This window comes from Leptodactylus fuscus, chromosome 3 (genome assembly GCF_031893055.1).
Source record: "Leptodactylus fuscus isolate aLepFus1 chromosome 3, aLepFus1.hap2, whole genome shotgun sequence".
In the NCBI taxonomy this organism is placed as follows: domain Eukaryota; kingdom Metazoa; phylum Chordata; class Amphibia; order Anura; family Leptodactylidae; genus Leptodactylus; species Leptodactylus fuscus.
In genome coordinates this window covers 191,394,311-191,417,145 of record NC_134267.1, presented here as the reverse complement: position 1 = coordinate 191,417,145, position 22,835 = coordinate 191,394,311, and the positions used below count along the sequence as shown (strand labels likewise).

The 22,835-nt window shown below is 42.5% G+C and overlaps 1 protein-coding gene across 2 annotated transcripts in view; it reads right to left on the bottom strand.

Annotated features, from left to right (window-relative positions):
- Positions 1-2,417: 2,417 nt before the first annotated feature.
- SNED1 (sushi, nidogen and EGF like domains 1) overlaps positions 2,418-22,835 on the bottom strand; it is a 91,029-nt gene continuing 70,611 nt past the window's right edge. For both annotated transcript variants that reach the window (XM_075268945.1, XM_075268947.1), the window contains 18 exons: positions 22,595-22,711; positions 20,868-21,044; positions 20,667-20,780; positions 20,093-20,206; positions 13,918-14,031; positions 12,711-12,827; positions 11,573-11,860; positions 11,285-11,465; positions 9,941-10,053; positions 9,482-9,760; positions 9,269-9,401; positions 9,105-9,187; positions 8,925-9,023; positions 7,987-8,094; positions 6,962-7,049; positions 5,789-5,865; positions 4,876-4,913; positions 2,418-3,467 (listed from right to left, as the gene is read on the bottom strand). In XM_075268945.1, coding sequence (XP_075125046.1) covers positions 4,888-4,913; positions 5,789-5,865; positions 6,962-7,049; positions 7,987-8,094; positions 8,925-9,023; positions 9,105-9,187; positions 9,269-9,401; positions 9,482-9,760; positions 9,941-10,053; positions 11,285-11,465; positions 11,573-11,860; positions 12,711-12,827; positions 13,918-14,031; positions 20,093-20,206; positions 20,667-20,780; positions 20,868-21,044; positions 22,595-22,711 — 2,228 coding nt within the window. In that variant the 3' untranslated portion in view covers positions 2,418-3,467; positions 4,876-4,887. The remainder of the gene's footprint in view (positions 3,468-4,875; positions 4,914-5,788; positions 5,866-6,961; positions 7,050-7,986; positions 8,095-8,924; positions 9,024-9,104; positions 9,188-9,268; positions 9,402-9,481; positions 9,761-9,940; positions 10,054-11,284; positions 11,466-11,572; positions 11,861-12,710; positions 12,828-13,917; positions 14,032-20,092; positions 20,207-20,666; positions 20,781-20,867; positions 21,045-22,594; positions 22,712-22,835) is intronic.

Genomic DNA, 22,835 nt, shown 5'->3' with positions numbered 1-22,835 from the left:
TTTCTACCCATGGGGGCTCAAGAATCAAAGTGGATGTTTAGCCGTAAACACAAAAACAATTGCAGGAATTTCTGCTTTTGAGTAGTTCTTGCAGAAATACAGACACCTGTTCAGAAGTGACCCTGTTAATATGAAGGGTAAAGTTGTTTCGGATGAAGCAAGTCTGCAGCATGTGAATATAGCCTGAGAGCAGAGCTGTGAATATTGGTTAGCTATAGTATGTACAGACACCCCTCCTGTCTCATCGGTCACACAGCTGCTCTCCCCCTCCTGCCCGCAGCTCTGCCTCTTCATACTGGCTGCTCAAATCGCTCACAGGCTCGCCAGAGTCACTATATGGAGCCCTGAATTCTATTACAGGAAGGGCAGAATTAATAATAAGTATGAGAAATATATCACTTATATAAGGACATCTGGAGAGTCACTTTAACAGAAGTGTAGAGAACTGGAGCACTTCACTTAAAGGCTGCGTTCACACAGAGTTTTTTTGGTCAGGAAACTCCTCCAAAAAACGCCTCACCATGCAGTCCTTTGTTGAGGCATTTTTAGGAGGAGGAATTTTAGTCAGTTTCCTAACCAAAAAAACTCTGTGTGGACGCAGCCAAAGGGGTTGTCCAGTTCATTTTTATTTATGACCTGTTTCTGCGATGTAGTTACAATCTCATTCCATACAAGGGAATGGGACGAGGCTGTAATTACACTGCACAACCACTATGAGACTAAGAGCAGGTGGTGTAAACTGTGGTTGCAGTGCTCGAGAAAGCGCCACAGCTCCTCCAACCTTGGATCCCATCTGTCAGACGCCCAATGATCTCAGATTTACTGTAAGTCACACAAAAAAGTCATGAGGTAGTCACCCAGGATGATTTTGTCACAACAGTCTTGAAGGTTTTCCCTGAGGTGCTGAGCACTTGTGGGCTACTTTTCCTTTACTCTGTGGTCCAGTTCATCTGATGAAACCTACCTTTAAGGTCGGGAAAAATCGGGGCGTTTTACAGTAACTTCAAAGTGGATGGGATTCATGCGACTCCCATGCCCACGTTGTGGTAAAAACTGCTGCGCAGACACGCTGCGATTTCCAAAACTGGCGCAGTTTTGGAAATCGCAGCATGTCAATTATATCTACGGAAATGTCAGCGGCTTCCCCGTACATATAATTCTAACAGAAAGTCCGTGGAGGAAAACTAGTGTAACTTTCTGATCAAAGCTCTGCGGGAAGAACCACAATGCATTCCCACTGTGGTCTTTCCTTCAGCGCTTTAGCGCTGCGGATCGTCCTGTAGGGCCTAAACCTCACTCTCCTCCTTGATCAAATAGCCCTTACATATTCTGGAGGTGTTTGGAGTTGTTATTCTGTTGAAAAAACAAATGGTGATCCCACTAAGCACATACTATATGGGACAGCGTATCACAAGTAATGCACCCCCACAGCATGACACCTCCTCCATACTTCATGATGGGAACCGCACAGGTAGAAACCATTTACACACCTTTTCCACGTCTCACAAAGACATGGCGGATTGAACTAAAACTTTCACATTTTGACTCAATGCAGATTTCCACTGGTCTATTGTCCATTCCTTGCGTTTCCTGCCTCAAGTAGTTTTCTTCTTTTGGTTCCTCAGCAGTTCCTTCTTTGCAGCAGTTCCTCCATAAAGGTCAGATTCTCACGGATTTGATGCTGAGATGTGTCTGGTACTCATCTCTGTGAAGCATTTATGTGGGCCCTAAATATGAGGTGCGGATAATTTGCGTTTATTAAGGCTGGTAACTGTAATGAACTTATCCTCTGCAGCCAAGGTGACTTAGTATTTCTTTCCTGGGGTTGGGTCTCATGAAACCCAGTTTCATCAGAGTGTTTGATGGTTGTCATGACTGGTCTTGATTTCCTGGTTTGACTCACCTGCATGGTTTAAAGGGGTCTCCAAGGCAATTTTTTTTTTAAAACAAATAGCAGCTAAATAGGCATAAACACTGTATGTTACAGTGATGGTCTCACACATATTATGAAGACAAGAAATTCCACAAGTGAGCTCTTACCAGGCATACCTGTGAGTTGAAAACCATTCCAGGTGACTACCTCATGAAGCTGAGTTTGCAAAGCTGTGATCACAGCAAAAGGGGGCTACTTTGAAGAGTCTAAAATATAACTGAACCGGACCCTCATGCTCAGGACTGTGAGGAGTAACAGTTGTCGGACCTCCTGTCATGAAGATATTACCTATCCTATTGATAGAAAATAACTTCAAAACATGGTACAACCCCTCTAATTCTATATGTATTCCTTCATAGTTTTTATATTTCTACTATAAATATACAATGTTGAAAATAAAACAAAAAAAACATGAAAAATGGTGTCCAAACCTTTGACATGCTCTGTGGGTATGCTCACCAAATTAACACGAGAACAAAATGCACTTGTTTTACAAAATGTTTTATTATAAAAAGAAAAAAAAACAAAAAAAACAAAGCGCCTGCTCTGACGGCAAAACGTAACACACACAGTTAGAGCCCAATCTTCTTCGGTGCAGCTCCTAGTGCTGTCGTTCCCTCGCCTGGAGGTACAACCTAACATGCTGCTGCCTGAGCTGGTGAAGTCATGTGCACGACGCTCTAACTTATTGCCGCTGCTACAGCGTATGTGGGAGGCCGTCATTTCCAGGTAAGGCCCTATCATCCAGAATAAACAATTCGTTACCCGTCTCCTTGTGACACAGAGACTGTTGGGGACATCCCACATACACAAAATGCTTTAGAGTCTCCATAAAAATAAAAAGAAAGTCTGAGAAATTGCACAACGAGCTTCTTGCTTTGTCTGGTGCTTTCCTATCTCTGTCTAAGCTACATAGTAATTGAGAAGTTTTACTATTTCAGACTGTACTTGCAGATGCAGTGACGAAACAGAGCAGCAGAGACATGTATCTGTGGTCAACAAAGTAGAGAGGTTTCTATCTCCCACGTACTAATCCATTTTACCTGTGCCTGTTCATAGGAGAACAATCTGCAGGTCATTCCAGCACTGGAGCTAATACAACCGACCTGGATATGGGGAGTCTTGTGCTACATATTCCAATATTGGGGCCAGCACTGGGCAGGTTGGAGTCATTTAGTGTGACACGAGATGATCGGAGTGATTTTTTTGGAGGTTGGTAGCAGAGGCTGCAATCCTGTGCTCCGCCCGTCTGACAAATTAGACAGTACAACCAACACCAGGCCTGTAGGCAGAAGAAGTAATGGTCTTGCAGGTCTTTGGCTGAAGAGAAAAGGGAATGCCACCCCACTGGACCCCAGCAGAGGAGGCCGAGGGCAGGGTTTCTCCTTTGGTCACTCAGTGATGGCTTTACATGGCCGGTGCCAGCTGTGCAGGGTCCCATGAAGTTGGGGAGAGGGGCAGACAAGCTCAGTGCCTGACATGGGGCCATGCGATGTATGAATCCATCCCCAAGCAGTGGCTAGTGCTTCTGTGTCTGTGAAAGGATCGAGAGCTCTCATTAGTGCAATGTGAACAACATCACAAAAGTGACTTAAACCAGTCACAAACATCCTTTAGGCTAATTCACACATAGCAGTAGTGTGCCGGGTAGCAGACACGCAAGCATTTAGCTACAGGTTTGCATTGAAGTTTATTGGTGCACAGTATTCCATCTGTGAAAACCGAGCAACCAGACTGCACCACAACTGTGCGAATTTGAAGTAAGACACTTGTAACTGGCTGCTTGGCACACTACAGCTACATGTGAACTCAGTCTGAATCCAACATTGGCTCCTGGGAGGAAGCAAATATGCCGAGGTGCTTAGAGCTAGATTTTGCTGAGGGTTTTTTGAGCCAAAGCCAAGAGTGTCTATAAAAAGAATGGAAAATTTATAGGAGGCTGTGACAAAAAAAAAAGCAATGTTTCTGCAACGTAGGGCCTTAGTCCAGGTTAAAGACATTCAGAACTGAAACACTAGAATTTCTGCTAGAAATCTGGTGCGAATTTTAGGATAAGACAACAAGCCGCCAGTTTGCAGAACAGATCCCACAATGGGCCACGGCAAAAAAAAAATCCTTTGCTGGCTGGTGCTGTGTTGAACATGTGGCCATAACTGATCTGCTGCACGGCATGTGACACTCTGCACTGTGGGATAACCGCAGGCAATTCTACCATGGCTAACCTGCTGTGAACTCGCAGTGTGACCTCAGCCTATGCAGGAAATACTGTAGTTTTCTCTCTGTGCATTGCAAAGGCTGAAATCTGCAATGAAAATCCACAGCATGAAACGGACATTAACTGTAATGAAACCCGCACCACTTGTCACATTCTGCTGCAGGTGAGATTAGGAAAAATATTATCCACATTGCACAGACTGTACAAAACTGTGTGTAACGTAAGTGTTTCCACGGTGTGTCATTTTGCCAACTGTCCTGTGCAAATCTGTTGTGCGTGAATATAACAGATGAAAAAACTTGGGCATGGTTCACACTACCAGTGGTGACCGTCAGTAGTGTCCATTGCTATTGTCCATTACAAGATTTTAGCAACAGACACGAGCAGAACTGTCTGTTAAAATTTGATTGCAATGGGATTTTATCTGGTGTCCATTAGTTTCCATTTACACCTGATCTGTCACATTTGCATTATTTTTCACGGACAAAAAAATCCAGGGCACAATAACGGGTTTCATCACAGACGTCAAGCGGCCATTCATTTATAACATTAAAGTCTATGAGTAATGGTCATGTGTCTGTTATATTGTCCGTTATTATTGTCCTTTTTTCTGAGCCTACTAACCCCCCCCCCCAAAAAACAAAACAAAAAACAACACTTTACTGTGTTTCCACCGCTTTTTTTCCCGCAGCGCTACGTGGAAGATCTCTTATTTGCAGTTCCTTACCTGATCTGTTCTTCAAGGTTTGCTTGGGACTCTCTTCCCTAAGAAAAAATAAAAATATACATTTTACTGCACTTCTATATTGTATAGTGTGCGTGAATAGGTGAATGTGGTTTGATATAAGGGAGGGGGAGAGAGAAGTGTCTTCCAGAAGGTTCTGTGCTAGGTCTCTCCAGTATTTTATTCCAGCTTAGAGCACGGTCTCCCTCCATCTTTTTCTGTGTTTCTTTTTATCTCCAGCTCACAATCTCTGCATAAAGTTACACTATAACTGCAGCCACCACTAGAGGGCGCACAGGAGCCCACTACATCCTCTTATTAAAGGGTTTGTCTGGGTGTTTTTTTCTTTAAGATCTTAGAATAAACACATCCCAGTGATTTTTTTCACATCTCCCTTTAGTCTCTATTGATACACTGAAAACATTTGCTTAGCCAGTTACTTGCCATGGCGGTGAGACACGTCAGCCAGGCATTGTCTTGATGGTCATTCCCTGTGTGTCAATAGGGGCCAAAAAGTGAAGATTAGTAAAGAAGCTTTTCTGAGCTTTATCTAAATTTTTTTATTTTTTAGATTTTTTTTATTACCAACCAAGGTGTGAACAATAAGCAGCTATTCACATGGGCCGACTGGGTAGTCCAATGAACAGGAATAAATGTTCATCTCTGACAATGGATGGCGTGTCCACAACATGCAGCAGGTCATTGCTACTGAATGGTTAGAATCAGATCATTGACCTCAATACACTTTGCTAGGTCATTTACATAGGACAATGTGCCGCCAATAAATAACCATCTTTTATTCTATTATTATAGGTGAATGTTTATTATTGCACATTTCCTATTAATAAAGGAAGCACTATGTAATCCTGTACTATTGTACCATGACAAGGACCCGGCAGCAGCTAGTGTTACTCACTTGGTCGGCCTCTGGCAGTGCCTTCACAGATCTCTCTGGAGCATACATCATGTTGGATCTTATACACCCGCCTGTACCTATACAAAACAGTAGAAATCACCCAGAGTCATATAACAATGAAAGCAGATTTTTTTTTTTTTTTGTGCATTTACACTTTTGGGTCAAAATTGGCCAAAAATAGGTCCATTTTAGGCTCATTGCTCCTTGGTAAGCAGGCATGTCTTGGAATGTAATAATTGTGCCAAAATTGTGCTGTAAAATCCAGTAACCATGAAAATGCTATACAGTATAATCTGCAGGCAGTATGTTATAGAGCAGGAGGAGCAGAGTGGATTGGTGTATAGATTTATGGGAACAGATTCAGTATAATCTATCATTTATCCATTTATGTCTCTGTTCTTTCTATGCCTAGGAGGAGTCATTAAGTCCAGTGGGCGGTGCTAAGTCACTGTCAATCATTGTTAGCCCCGCCCACTGGACTCATTTACTCCTAAGCAGAGAAATAAATGAATAAATAACAGGTTATGCTCAATTTTTTCCCACAAACCTATATATCAATCTTCTCAGCTCCTCCTGCTCTATAACATGCTCCCTACAGATTACACACCATTTTCCATGTGACTGGTTGCCTTTAATACTCGTCTTAGAGGGGTTCTCTATTTTGGACAATTTTTCTTTGCTAGAAGGGACACTTTCCAAAAAGATGACCCCCTAGTGTCACCCTCCTAGTAATGAACTTGGCGCTAAGTGTTATTTCCCTGCACAGTTAAATCCTAATGCCTTCGTCTCCTTTTCTTTCCATGCACTCTCTTTATGTATACTTGGTAATATAAGGCATTTATGGTCCTTTGGACTACTTGCGTTCATACTCCTATTATATTCTCCAGTGCCTTCTAATAAAATAGTCTGAAACTAAACAAAGCTGTAAATGTGAGTTATGAGTTGAAAGAGCATGGAGCTGAGTAAATACTGGCATCATCCATCTCTTTGATCAGAGAAACATTCACATTTGTTAGTTATTCATGTAGTGTGCAGCATCTCCTGCCAATTCAGACCAAAGGCTCTGGAGAGAATCCACTCTCCCTGCGCTGTGCTTTTAATGGAACAGTCCGTTCTGCACCTTACATGCGATGACAGGAGGGTGCAATGATGTAGTCGGGGTTAATTACTTACAGGTGGTGACAGACTCCTCCCTCCCACACAGGATGTGACAGCGTTTCCGAGTAGAGTCTGGTGCAGGCGAAGGATTCTTTTCTGCAGGCTGAGGAGTAAAGGTGTCAGCCTCTGTAACAGCTTGCACACTTCTATATTCCAGTAAACAAAGCCCCGGCCCACACAATCGCACTACAACCGTGGCAGCCAAATGACTCACACGGTCTCTGGTGACCCATACAAGCTGATCCTTAAACAATAATATTCACATTGTGTAACATCGCTGCCCTGACTGCTGGACCTCGCGGCAAGGGTTGACTGATTTCATTATACGCGGCCGCCTGGAGAATTGAAGTCAATCATCAGAATATTCTCAATAAAATATGTTTGATGTCATTTATTCGTGCAGCTGCAGATGTATTAACCAGTGCGGCCATATACGGACAGGGCTATGAGAAAGTCCAGATCCACGGGAAACTAGCGGTAACGCTTACAGTTGTTCGCCATGTATACAGTAATATTAGGTATTCTCTGCAATCTATAAGGAAGTTAAAAAAAAAAAAAAATTCTAAAAAAGAAAAAAAAAAGTCTCCCACGTAAATTTTTCATGGTTGTTGTGCACTCCTGGGGCTGATGTTTTCATGGATCCCTCATATATTATAGTGAATAAAGGAATCCGTAGAAACGGACAGAAATATAACATGACCTGTAATTGATGGTCCATGACAATGGGCTGGTAAATTATTGGCCATGTGCATAGTCCACAGTGAAATTAATGTGGCCGCGTGATGACTGTTAAAAAAACATCCATCACACAGTCGGTTTTCACTGTTTGAGTGTGCAATCCTGGTGCCTCCTCATATTTTTAGAACAGGTCTTCTTCAGAATTTACACGGATCCGTGCAGTGTAAGCTGCGGGCTTCACGTGACTTCCACCAATGTATTGGTTGTGTTGTTACTGCGCTTCAGTCACTAATAATGAGCTGGTTTTCCAAAGCAGCACCATTTGTCTCACATACTAAAAGTAAATTGCGAGCTCCACATACCTAACTGGCACTGCTGCCCTTTGAATCCTGGCGGGCAGTCACAGATTTCTCCATTCACACAAGTTCCTCCATTAATGCATGGTGTTTCCAGGCAGCCTCCACGGGTACCTGTGAGTAAATAAGCACATATACTATTTTTAAGTGATAACTAGTGCTTTACTTTGCTAAGGCAGCCATAATCCATTAATTTGACAAGTCCATGTAGCAATTCTTTGTTCAGAGAACAGTGGATCATGGCTATGAAGTGCGCCCTCAGCGTTACACAAACTACTGATTTAAAGGGGTGGTCCCGGAATGGAAAAATATGGTTTCTTTTCTCCAGAAACAGCATAAACCCTGTCTACAGGTTGTATGTGGCATTGCAGCACAGCCTCATTCACTTCAATAGCTGGGCTGCAATACCATGCACATCTCAAAGACTGGAAGTGTGGCACTTGTTCTTGGAAGAAGGCAGCCATGTTTATTCCATTCCTGTACAATCCATGTTAATGAGAACCTTTCACCACCTTTGCCAAGTCCAGCTATCTGCATGAGTGTGCTATTAGTTTGCCTGGTAGTGGTGCCTGATATGCTATATAGACTCTGTGCTGTCAGGGGGGCGGTGTCAGGCAGGAGCTCTGAATCATGTCCCCCTGTCTGACACCGCCCTACTGACAGTACAGAGCCTAAATAGCAAATCAGGCAGCAAAACTAACAGCACTGGTTTCTCAGGAATGGTGTGTGCTGACTAGGTTTCATTGTATCTAAAATGCAAATCAGCATCACAAATGACTGTAACAAGAACAGAGTATGGCGGCACCCTGTACAGAGATACATTTGCTGGTCCCATCTTTTCCACAGGGTTGCATGTAAAAGAGTATTGGAAGGGGAATGAAGGAAGACCTGAATGTCCCGGGACATCACACATTTCACAAGGGTTCGGCTAGCTTGTTCCATACCTTCTCTATTGCTCTGCTCAGGGTCTTGTAACTGCAGTGCTTGTCTTACGGGGATGGAGGACTCATCAGTATTCTCCACCCTGATAGGAGCTTCAGGTTCTGGAGAAAATAATGAACAACTGAGATCTTTTGGGGATGAACAGTGGAAATGTGACTGGTTCTACATAAAATTTTATTCACCTTTAGTGATGTTGATAGACCTATTGGTATGATGACTAAACCTGGCAGTGATACGTCTCCGCCCATCTGTCAGTTCTGTAAACCTTTAATGTTGAAAATGGAGAAACTGTCATAGACTGTAAGTCTTCCTAATGTTCCAAATATGATTTTCTGTGTAGTTTTACCTGTGGGCTTGGGGAGTTTCAGGAGGACCCCTTTCTGTTAGCATACGAATTTCTGGAGGAGTTTGTGGTGGAGGTCTGTTCCTTAAAATCCTAGGAGATGTCCATCTGGGTTCCTGAGTTCCTTCCCTCTGCACTGCAACATATACAGCAAATAATATGTGTATACACAGAATGTATGTGAGCACCGCATCTCTCCTATAATATCTTACTTACATGTCTGTATCCTCAGTGTCTTCGGGTCACTATTCACAGGGCCTTGTGGGGTATTTCTCAGAGCAGTCGCTGTTATCCGGTATCTCTGACCAGGCTGTAGATCCCGCACAGTATATGATGTCATCTTCCCATTGGGTATGTATCGACTCTTGGTGCTGTGGTTATGTGTTACATTAAATATGTATCCATCCACGGAGCCATCAGGGGGTGAATCCCAATTCAAGTGCACCGTGCTTGTAGTCACCAGCACTGCTGAGAAGTTACTGGGTGGCAGTGGACCTGGCAAGTGAAAAGACAACAGTCTTACAGACATGAAGTCATGGCTGAGTTTGGAGTACATACTAAGATTGCTCATTCATGCTGTAAGAATATACACGAAAACACTTCCAACACCTTCTCCCAAATCCTATGCTATGCTACCATTATCTCTTCAACTAGCAAACCCCCTTTTTGCCTTACGTGTCCAAGCTATCAGTGGTACACTGGGCAGGCTCTCTGAAGACGGGTTCCCAGGGTCGGAACTGCTTAACGTACTGATCTGGATGGAGTATTTCTCACCAGGCAGTAAATCTCTGTCGAGATAAAAATATAATCACGTTGACAAAGTAGAAATAATGATGTAAACACTATACTTTTTTTTTTTTTTTTTACCCAGGCAAAATTTTTTATTTTTTTTAAAGTCTGTTAGTGCTATTAATGGGTTAATAAATGCACCCATATACCTTTAGCAGTGTTTTGAGTGATTTCTGTGTGTCTCTGGGAGCTCCTGGCATCTTCTGCATTTGTTTACAAGGTTCAGTTTCCTGCTATGTAACTTCCACGCTAGGTACCTCTCACCTCCATCCCTCCCTCCCATACACACGTCCCTGTCTCTCTACCTATCCCATTCACAACTACTAGCCCTACCTACTCAGCTCAACCCCTAACCCCATTATATACTTACCTCTCTTCCTTCCAGTTTTCCTCCTGCGGGACGGCCCATCCTTCTTCCCTGACTCCCGATGCGTGCTATAGACCCAGTACTGCTCTGTAGCCGATGATTCACCTCTTCTGCATAGGTCTCTGATGCAGCTCCCATACCTGCGCAGTGGAGATGGATTATCGGCTGCACAGAGCAGCGCTGGGGCTATAGCATGTACCGGCAGTCAGAAAACAGGAAGGAGCTGTCCCGCAGGAAGAATCCTGGAAGGAAGAAGATAGGTAAGTATGATGGCCACATGACTGTCCCAGGGATATGGGTAAATATACATTATTGATAAATTATGTTATTTAGAAAGTAAGCAGGAGGAGGGTGTTTAGATTAGTGTAGGGATTTAATTTAATCCTGGACAACCCCTTTAACCAAATATGGAACATACACTTGTCTATGGATACACTAGATCAAATGTAAGAAGAGGAGATCATATTGGTCACATGGGGCCTGATCTCTTACACCGCTGCAGTTATCACTGTCTGGCCACAATAAGTTTCAATGGTGATGTGTTGTCTATGTAACAAAGTCTATGAGACAGCTCAATTTCCCAGAATAACCATGGTTCGCCGAACCAAACTCACTGCATCACAGTAATCCAGTGAATGATGCTTTAACTATGGGACAGTAGACCACGATCAGGCTGGAACTCACAGCATTGTAGATAACTATGATGCAGCAGACCTGTGGTCAATCTGGTAAATGAGGCCGTCACACAGATCGCATTACCCAAACCATATGTGGCCATCCCAGTTTTTTTGCATGATGTGATCTGCATGCAGTAAGTGATCACTCAAACTTAGGGAAAGCCTTTACGCTGTCCTCATGCTTACCTAAATGTATACTCTCCTGCAGATGGCTCCTGCTCGGCCTGCTGGATCCGTTCATTCGGGTGCTGCAGGGACAGTCTAACATGTGCAACTGGCAAGTGTCTGTGCGGGTTGAGTGACCAAGAAACGGTAATAGAAGACTCGGTCACAGAAATGACCCGTGGCCTGTCCACTGTAGGTGGTCCTGTGGAGTCACGCATATAGTTTTATTTTCTTACGTATGTTCAGCAGTCTCAGATATACATCAATGGGATTTTATTAAAAGAGGAATATTAATTGATAATGTCTTACTTGTGCGGGCAGAGAGCGTAAGTGGCCGGCTTATATCATTATGGCGTAGGTTGCGCTTCACAGAGACTATTGTGATATTATAAGGGCGCCCAGGGCTGAGGCCTCGCAACTCGTGCTCTGTTTGACTTCTCTCCACAAAGTCTGTCCTTGAGGAGCCATCTGGAGCCATGTAACTCACAGCAAAACCATCTGATAAGTGTCCAGGTATTTCCTCAGGAGGGGTCCAAAAGACCCATACACTGTTTTCTCCCACAGCACCCAGCGACAAAGACAAAGGAGGCAGCAGATCTATAGGAGGATGGTGAAGAGATACAAAGTGTCTTAAAGGGAGTCTTCCACCAAAACCCAGTATATAAACCCAGCCCTGTAGATGGAGATACTAGATTCACCTGAATCAGAAATAAGCTCTTTAGAACACCAGGGGCATTGTGCTTACCTGTCTGGAGCAAAGCACACACCTCGTTGCTCCAATGACCTCATTTGCATGCTAACAAGAACAGTGATATCTTACCATAGGAGTCACTGATTCACAAGGTAAAAACACTGCTTAATTCAGATGACCCTACAGGACTGGGTTGATATGCTGGGTTTTGGTGACAGACTCCCTTTAAATATTAACATTCTCAATAAAAATTATATTGTACATTTTATGCTCTTTGTATTCAGATATGAATATTCATACATGTTATGCTAATATATTCACATAATGTGACTAGGAAGGTAAGAGGAGGGCCTGCTGAAACTAATGGGGAAATGATGGTAGTGTCTGGTTGTGACAAGTGGGGAAGTGCGGAGGTGTGTGATATAACCACTGGGGAACAGTCGAGTAGGGAAGTTTCTGGCTCTAAAACCAGGCTAAGATTTCTCCATGGATTTTGTAAGAAGAAACATTGAGGCTGAGGCCCTAAATTGCAGAAATGTATCTTCTTCTGTTGCAGATTTTGCTGCAGCTTTTTGAGCCAAGCCAGGAATGGACTGAGCAGAAAGTAGAACTATAAGAACTTCCTATATATTTCCCATTCCCTCTGTAGCCATTATGGGCTTTGGCTCAAAAACTGCAACAAAATCTGTAACAGAATAAGCTGCGTTTCTGCAACGTGGGGCCTTAGCCTGAAAAAGCTTTTGATACCAATCTTACCTCTCTCACAAGTAATGCCAGTATAGCCAGTTCGGCAATTACAGCTCACTGCGCCCTCTGCACTGGACACACAGACACCACGGCTGCCACAAGGGTTGAGCAAGCATAAGTCACTTACTAAAAAAAAAAACTATAGATTACTACTATGGACAAATATCTTGTTTAACAGCTATTACAGCTTTCTACCATTTACTAGATAGTAATTCAGTTTTACCTGTGAAAACATTATCATTACCTATGAATTAGTAAAGAAGTTTCACCTGCTGTGTTAGTCTGGGGCCCCATGTTACGAAAACCACGGTGTTTTACATTCCCTGCAAAGTGGATGGGATTCTGGCTAATCCCATCCACACATTGCAGAAAAATATCCGCAGCAGAAATGCTGCAATTTCAAAAAACACCACATTTTTATAAATCGCAGCATGTCAATTATACCTACGGAAATGCCGGCGTTTTCAGCATATAGGTATAATAGGGAAAAACGTTAGCAGAGGAAAACTCTGCAGACTTTTTGTGAAAAGCGCTGTGGGAAAAAAATGTGATGTGTTTCAACTGCAGTCTTTTCCACAGCACTTTTTGGCTGTGGCTCGCTATATGAGGCTTAGCCTTAAACTGTTTGGTCAATATCTGATATTGCTGGTCCAAGTAATCAATATTAGATCAGAAACACCACCCTTGTCTATCATATGTGCCGGCTAATGCTGCTCAGCATCAGTTGCAACCCCAGGCTCTTCCCATGAACAACAGTGAGGGTAAGTTCACACAGGGTATTTTGGACCAGAACCTGAGGTGGTCTCCTTTCCAAAATACAGGTAGCTGCGACTGAATGCCAGTGCACTGCACCAGCATCCGGTCGTGCACTCCGCACTGGATTAGGCCCAATGAATGGGCCTAGTCAGGAGGAGGGAGTGTCTCCAGGCCGAATCGTGAAGCGAATCACCCTGAAGAATGAGCATCTTTTTCCGGGAGCCGGCTCCCATTGATTTCAATGGGAGTTGTCTTTTTGGTCAGGATTTTGAGGCGAATACGGGCTCAAAATCCTGACCAAAAACCCTGTGTGAACTTACCCTGACTGTTCTGTTTTTCCTAGACCTTCACCCTTACAGATGGTGGGAATGAGATTAGTATCTCTATGTAATCTTGTTGCCACTATATAAGTAAGAGAAATAAGATAATAATATGTACATGTAAATGTATGCACACTCACCTGTCTGACAATGATAGCCATAGAAGCCTCTAGGACACACACACAGGTAAGAACCCGCCAGGTTTTCACACTTGCCCCCATTCTGACATGGAGAAGACTGACATCCATCCAGCTCTGGAGACAATTGTATATGATAAAAATATAGATTAGAACATAGAAAAGTAGACATATGGGCACATCAAGCACAGACATTTTACAAAACTTTACAGATTTTTATAAGACTTTTAAAAAAACATTGGTATTGTAAAAAGAATTCCTGCAAATAATGAGTATTTTTTATACATTCCTTCTGGAACATTTGGAAACTATTACAAACTTTAATATTTCTGCAACCAACAATTGTCAGCAATAACTACAGGTTATAGACTACCTGCTTGGGGTTATTAGTTATCAGTTATCTTACATGACTTATTCGTAACCTGTTGGTTTATTATTAGCATAGGCCTTCAAATATTAGATCGGCCCCTTGACATTCAGCTGTGTGAAGGGGATGCAGTACTCCTTTAAGGTGTGTGGACCCTCCATTGTTTACGGGGCACAACTCTTTAGCTTTAGTAGTGTCTGTGCCTGGTATTACAGTTTATTGCAGCCTTGTTTTATTTGCTGAAGCCAGACCAAAACTTTTCTAACATTGATGGAAAAGATTTGGAAAAAAACCTCTTTATTTTAATTATTTAAATACACTTTGATTCTGGGGGGACTTTCCTATTAAAAAAAGCAACCCCCAAAAACATAAATAATAATTTTTGGTTAGGAAGATTTTGGGGGATTTGGGGTAAATTTTGTTCTAAACTTTCATCTTTCCCTTTGCATTTCTCAATGTCTGAGGTTCTTCGGCATTACTTGCATCACCTAATGTCATCATTTAGGAGTCCACCACCATGAAAAAACCGGAGGAGAAGGTACAAAAGAACAAAGCAAAGGAGCTGCACTGACTAAAGCTCATTCAAAGTTTGCTGGATCAGCCTTTAGCAAATGTTTTGTAGACAGACATCTGAAGGAAACCAAACACTGCAGGTCAACACGAGAACCTCAAGCATGAAAACAAGGTTCAGAACTTCATAAAAAGAGGTCTAGTCAGATGCGAGATACTGAAGTACAAAGGACCACCAATCTCTATGAGCTAAAGCAGTTCTGTAAGGAGGAACGGAGCAGACTTTTTCCAAGCTGAAGCACAGGACCCGTTAGAAGTTTGGATAAAGCCATTGATATTTAAGGTGGCCACACAAAGTATAAGTACCGATTAACTAACATAAGCATAGAACTTAATTTTATTAGGTTTTCTTCATTTGGATGTTCAGTTGTTGGTACAAGTAGATTTATTAATTAAGAAATAGGTCTTTTAAGATTTATGGTACTTCTACTTGTGTATCTTCAAATTTAAAAGGAACTTTCTTTGGCCAATGTCTTTAGGAAGGTCCCTTGATAATAAGGAGATAGAAAACAAAGTGTGGTCTTCCTGAGACCCAAGAAATCAGTAGTAATTCGTAGGTAAACCTGTCAATAAGTTAAGTTTACCTGCAGTAAAAATCAAAACAGGAAAAATTAAAGTGGACCGTTTAGCACGTCCACCAATCCAAGTCTTTGCATCCATTAATAGGTGCTACTTCACCCATTCAGATGAAGATGAATTTCTTTCTGTACCCCCAATGTTCCTGAGCAATCAGTGCTGTTAGTTTCAGCACAATAAGGATTTCTGCTTTCAGGTAGTCGGTCCTGTCCGTCTGCTCCAGCCATGGACTGCCCATCTGACAGTACAGAGTATGATTATGCTGAAAGTAGCAGAAGGGACTACTCAAGAATGGTGCGAGGTAAAGAAAAAATTCCATCTGCAACAGAATCAGTGGACCACCAGGAGGTGGTGAAAGGTCCACTTTAAGCATTGCACAAATTGATGGGATGTCTATGTAATGGTGAACAGGTTCTACAAAGTGAGAGGCACACTTGGTGGCCGCTTCGTACTGTAGCCACAATGGAGATCCTTCCTTCAAGGCCCATAGATCAGGTTCCGCTTCAGATCAGCTGCTTTGACAGTTTGCAGCGACTCGCTGATCTGGATCCGAGGGACTCCCGATAGATATAGCCCCTCTATGATAAGACATCCCCTTTAAATATATGGACTGCTTACAATTTAGTATTCTTACACTGAAAGTGTGAGTGGAGAAGTAACTTGAGTAAGAAAATGTAAAAAAAAAATAAAAATAAAAGGAAATAAATGAAAAGTGTAAAAAATGCAATCATAATTTTAACAATTATGAAGGGACAGGAGTAGTGGGGTGTTCGCTGAACCCCAAGAAAATACTTCTCAGCATGGATATGTGACTTGTCGTAATGGCCTGTCGGTGGCTAGGTTGGAGGTTATAAGATCTGGAATATTTGTCTATAAAACTCGATGATGAGTCAGGAAGAAAGGCAAAATCCGGACAGCTTGTCTATGTCTAGACTGCATCCATAAGAGGCATGGGGGTATTTGAGAACACTTTGCCAGAAGATAAACCCACAATGGAAGTCCAGGTCTAAAATGCATGTGCACAAGCCTGCCTTATGTAGTGAAAGTGGTTTTTGGCAGAAGTCATCCATCTAATCTCCGTCCAATGCACTACACTTCTTATTTGCACGCTCTACATGTTAAGTGTTTTAGAATATCCTGGATATAAATTTGTCAGATTATCGCTAATAATGTACGTTCACAAACAGCATCATCATGTTTACAAGGCAGGAAACAGGCGGCTTTCTATGGAGACTCCAGTGCTACAATATTATTACAGGATCTTTCTAAGAGCATACGTATGTGTAATGGGTTTCCAAATGTCAGCACCATTCAAGAGCTACGCTGTAATGTTCCACCACTAAAAGGGAAAACTAAGCTGCTTCATGACCTGCCAGTACTGGCATATGATACTGGCTATGATTCCTAGGATATGATGCTTAAAGATGGCTGTGCTAAAAAAAGTGACTGCATATACTTAGTTTCTAATATAATTCTTCTAAAGTTATTAATATTAATAGCTTGATGGCTACCAAATGACTGACGGCTCAGCAAGTGGCGCTGCAATGGAAACTGCACAGTCTACGGCTGTAGGAGAGGGAAGCTGCGGTCAGTGACCGCCGGACTCTGCATATAGGAGATAGAGATGGCTTATTGCTGCCTCTGCCGTCCTGATCACCGTATACACAGCGCTTCCTGTCCTGGCTCTGGTGCCAAGTGACTGCAGGCGCTGTCCAGCGCAAAACCAAAAAATCTTTTAGCCCCATTCCCCGATGACACAAAACTATGCAAAACAAATGGAACAGAGAAAAAAAAAAATAGTGACACTTCCTGACATTAAGAAACAAATGAAAAATGTGAAAAAACAAACACATTCGCCATTTGTATTCTTGAAAAAGAAAGATACAGTCCTATGAAAAAGTTTGGGTACCCCTATTAATCTTAATCATTTTTAGTTCTAAATATTTTGGTGTTTGCAACAGCCATTTCAGTTTGATATATCTAATAACTGATGGACACAGTAATATTTCAGGATTGAAATGAGGTTTATTGTACTAACAGAAAATGCGCAATATGCATTAAACCAAAATTTGACCGGTGCAAAAATATGGGCACCTCAACAGAAAAGTGACATTAATATTTAGTAGATCCTCCTTTTGCAAAGATAACAGCCTCTAGTCGCTTCCTGTAGCTTTTAATCAGTTCCTGGATCCTGGATAAAGGTATTTTGGACCATTTCTTTCTACAAAACAATTCAAGTTCAGTTAAGTTAGATGGTCGCCGAACATGGACAGCCCGCTCTCAAATGATCTGAAAACAAAGATTGTTCAACATAGTTGTTCAGGGGAAGGATACAAAACGTTGTCTCGAGATTTAACCTGTCAGTTTCCACTGTGAGGAACATAGTAAGGAAATGAAAGACCACAGGGACAGTTCTTGTTATGCCCAGAAGTGGCAGGCCAAGAAAAATATCAGAAAGGCAGAGAAGAAGAATGGTGAGAACAGTCAAGGACAATCCACAGACCACCTCCAAAGAGCTGCAGCATCATCTTGCTGCAGATGGTGTCACTGTGCATTAGTCAGCAATACAGCGCACTTTGCACAAGGAGAAGCTGTATGGGAGAGTGATGAGAAAGAAGCCGTTTCTGCACGTACGCCACAAATAGAGTTGCCTGAGGTATGCAAAAGCACATTTGGAGAAGCCAACTTCATTTTGGAAACAAAGATTGAGTTGTTTGGTTATAAAAAAAGGCGTTATGCATGGCGTCCAAAAAGAAACAGCATTCCAAGAAAAACACATGCTACCCACTGTAAAATTTGGTGGAGGTTCCATCATGCTTTGGGGCTGTGTGGCCAATGCCGGCACCGGGAATCTTGTTAAAGTTGAGGGTCGCATGGATTCCACTCAGTATCAGCAGATTCTTGAGAATAATGTTCAAGAATCAGTGACGAAGTTGAAGTTACGCCGGGGATGGATATTTCAGCAAGACAATGATCCAAAACACTGCTCCAAATCAACTCAGGCATTCATGCAGAGGAACAATTACAATGTTCTGGAATGGCCATCCCAGTCCCCAGACCTGAATATCATTGAACATCTGTGGGATGATTTGAAGCGGGCTGTCCATGCTCGGCGACCATCTAACTTAACTGAACTTGAATTGTTTGTCCAAAATACCTTTATCCAGGATCCAGGAACTGATTAAAATCTACAGGAAGCGACTAGAGGCTGTTATCTTTGCAAAAGGAGGATCTACTAAATATTAATGTCACTTTTCTGTTGAGGTGCCCATACTTTTGCACCGGTCAAATTTTGGTTTAATGCATATTGCACATTTTCTGTTAGTACAATAAACCTCATTTCAATCCTGAAATATTACTGTGTCCATCAGTTATTAGATATATCAAACTGAAATGGCTGCTGCAAATACCAAAATATTTACAACTAAAAATGATTAAGATTAATAGGGGTGCCCAAACTTTTTCATAGGACTGTATATAAGCTGAAATAAAAATGACATAATGATAAATCCTGTGTGTCGCCGAAAAAGACGCAAAGTATTTGAATAACTAAACTTTAAAAAACTAACAAACACACTAGTGCTTTACAAATCTCATGTACAATACAACCCAAAATATTCCAACATAATCCAAGATAAATTTCCTATTATTATTTTTTTTTAAGAAGTAGCCATACAAGTAACACTTAGTCCGGCCAACTCACTGATTTACTGTGACTGGCTAAACATTCAGCTGGAAGAAGAAAGAATTGGGCATGTTGAATTGCCATATGCCTGTTCTTTGGAACTTGAAGGGGTTAGTTATCCAGCTTCCATAAATCATCTGTAAATACATCCACATCGGTGCTAAATGCTCAGTGTTCCCATGTGCAGCCTTTTTTGGCTTCATTTTACTTGAGGCTCCTTGTATCACTGTTATTTACATGCAGTGAATCTGAGAACAAACTATGTTTCCCATGATGCATTTGCTTGCTCCTACCTCCAATGAAATGACAAGTAATAAATCACTCCCACATCTGAGGTCACATGATGTTATGATGTTTTGATTGCAAGCTCACTCCCCTCTCCCCCTATCCTGTGAGCAGTAAACACAGGGAGTGAGAGAGGGAGATGCATCATGGGAAATGTAGTTTCTTCACAGATTCACTGCAGGCAAATAACAGTGATACAAGGACTCTCAAGTAAAATGAAGCCAAGAAAAGGCTGCACAAGGGAACAGTGAAGATTTAGCACTGCTGTGGATGTATTTGCAGATTATTTTTGGAAGCTGGATAACCCCTTTAAGGGAGATATGTGTCTGGCAGCGACTTATTTGCCTTTCCAGTATGGTCACACATGCACTCTTGGTGAAACTCAACATGCACATGTATGGAAAGGTCGGGAGGAACAGCTGTCAGCCAATAGCTATTGATGTGCATGGCCAGCTTAAGGCTATGAGGAATAATAAGAAAAAACTCTTCTGTTCCTCTTCTACGTTGCTCACCCCTGTGAACTAAACACTGTAACATCAAAGAACAGAAAATGATGACCATACAGGGTGTCTTAATAAACTGCAGAGTCTGCACAACATGACTATAATTTCTACCATCTGGAGTATTATATCTATCTCTGATCTCGATCATAACTAAGTAAGAGACAGTAATAACAATAACATTTTTTTTTTTACCAGTTTCACAGTGGGTACCAACAAAGCCCTCGGGGCAGGCACAAAGGTAGGCTCCAGGTAAATTCTGACACGTTCCTCCATTTTTACATGGATCTGAGGAGCACTCATTAATGTCTGTAAATTAACCATAAAACAGCAGTCAAGCAAAGTGCACAAACAGAATACTATGCTTCATAGTCTCTGTCAAAAACATAGCCCTGATCTACCTCTTTATTGCTACACTATTGTATAACATACCCGACTCCATACACATCAAGATGAGTCTTATCAGCCAGTGAGTCAGATCTGTGTGCATGGAGCCTATAAGGTAGATTGCTGGGGTCATATGTGTACTGTATATATATTCTCTTAGGAATAGTGCTAGAAGGAGAGAAGGCCCCTGTACTTTACATGTAGAGTCCAGTAATAGGTTAGCATTCTGTAACAGAGTTATGCAATTTCATATGGAGGTTGTATAAAGAAGTAGAAAGGCCTGTCTAGTACACAATCTAGTGTATACACGTTCCAATAAGTCACTGTAATGTAAACGGATATCACAGTCCACCTACACACCATCACTGAGAAGGGGTCTTACCCAATTCACAATGTTTTCCACTGTATCCCTCCGGACAGTCACATAAGAAGTGGGCCACCCGGTCCTTGCACACTGCTCCGTTCTGGCATGGCTGTGACTCACACTCATCGATCTCTATAGTCACAACACAAAAGTTTTACAGAAATAAATCTTCATTGTCTCAACCTCCTCAGTCTTCCCCCTACTACATTAGAGACTTACCCTCACACTGCGGGGCTTCACTCCATATTCCATCGTCGCTGCATATGCGGGTATTATTTGGGCTGCTCATTACGTACCCATCGTCACAATGGTATTCTGCTTTTCCTCCAGGCCATGTTGATGTTACAATTACTTTAGCATATTTTACATCTTCTGGAGGTCCACAATCCATTTCAGCTATAAAATGGTTAATGCAATAGAAAAAAATTTGGTTCCATACAGAATTATGCTTATAAACATCAAGCACCCTAAACATCAAGCAAATGTGTCAAGGCAAGAAGTATGTAGAGACAATGAAGGGGCTGTTCAATAAAGAGACACTCAACAAACAGCTGATATTGTTAGGGGTAGCTACAGCCATGTGGTACTATATGGCAGCCATTCTAATGAGTGAACGTCTCATGTCCACCAGAATGGAAGATGCTCCTTTTCTGGCACATGAATGTGGTCCCAGATCACAGAACCTCCTTTATGATCTACAAAGATGGGGGAACCTCCTCTATGAGAAATATGGACATCCCCTTTAATGAAAGGAGGAAAAGATGCGCAAGATGAGTCAAGAGATGGCCACCATAGAGGTAATCTGCTGACCTTTAACTCTATGGGAGATTTAAAGGGATTCTACCATTAAAATACTTTTTTTTCTAATTACCACGTCGGAATAGCCTTAAGAAAGGCTATTCGTCTCCTACCTTCCGCCGTTCCGTAGAAATACCAGTTTTAACCGGTATGCAAATGAGCTCTCCGCAGCAATGAGGGCGGGCCCCAGCGCTAAAAGGCCGATGAGCGCATCCCCATTGCTGCCTGAGAGCTCTTTCCTGCGCCGCCTTCTTCTTCTGCAGCAACTTCGCCTCTTCTGGCTTCTCTTGCTCTTGTAGTTCTATACAGGAGCATAGAGAGGCCACCCCAAAATGGCCGGCGGTAGCCGCTCTTGCAGCTCTATACAGGAGCCGGCCGCCGGCCATTTTGGGGTAGCCGCTCTTGCAGTTTAATACAGGAGCCGGCCAGCGGCCATTTTGGGGTAGGCGCTCTTGCAGTTCAATACAGGAGCTGGCCGGCTGCCATTTTGGGGTGGCCTCTCTATGCTCCTGTATAGAACTACAAGAGCAAGAGAAGCCAGAAGAGGCGGAGTTGCTGCAGAAGAAGGAGGCGGCGCAGGAAAGAGCTCTGGGCAGCAATGGGGACGCGCTCATCGGTGTTTCAGCGCTGGGGCCCGCCCTCATTGCTGCGGAGAACTCATTTGCATACTGGTTAAAACCGGTATTTCTACGGAACGGCGCGGCGGAGACCACATCTAAAGGTAGGAGACGAATAGCCTTCTTAAGGCTATTCCGACGTGTTCACTAGAAAAAAAGGTAGTTTAATGGTAGAATCCCTTTAAAGGGGCTGGATCAGCACAGACATGGGGTCAAGATGTTAACATATGCCACCTATGTCCGATCACCAGGGGGTCCAACTAGGTGGCTGACTGGAAGGCCAGTGACTACACAGGCCAACTATGTTGCCTCCAAAGAAACTCTAGTTGGGGCGACATTAGAAAAAGTTACAAAAAAACTCTGTGTGGGTATACAAAGCCTGTGAGACAAAATTTCTATTTTATGTATTTAGGGTGTTCATGGAACAGATATGTTATGCACTGGGCTAAGAAATGTTGAAGATGAACACACTCAAAATATGTAGAAATAAATTGAAAAAACAAAAATACAGCAACCATCCCTCAGACTTACCTTTCTCACAGTGTCGGCCAGAGAAGTGCGGTTGGCAATCACATTTGTATTTGCCAAGGTAGTGAAAACATGTGCCCCCATTATGGCATGGACCCGATGAGCATGGGCCTCTCATTCCTGGATTGATAAATAGACGACATCTGTTAGGTGTCCCATCCGTCTACCCCAAAAACATAACAGAGTTTCATGAGACGTGGAGGAACTACAGGTAGGTTGAAGGCTTAGGATTGATCCTTTTGCC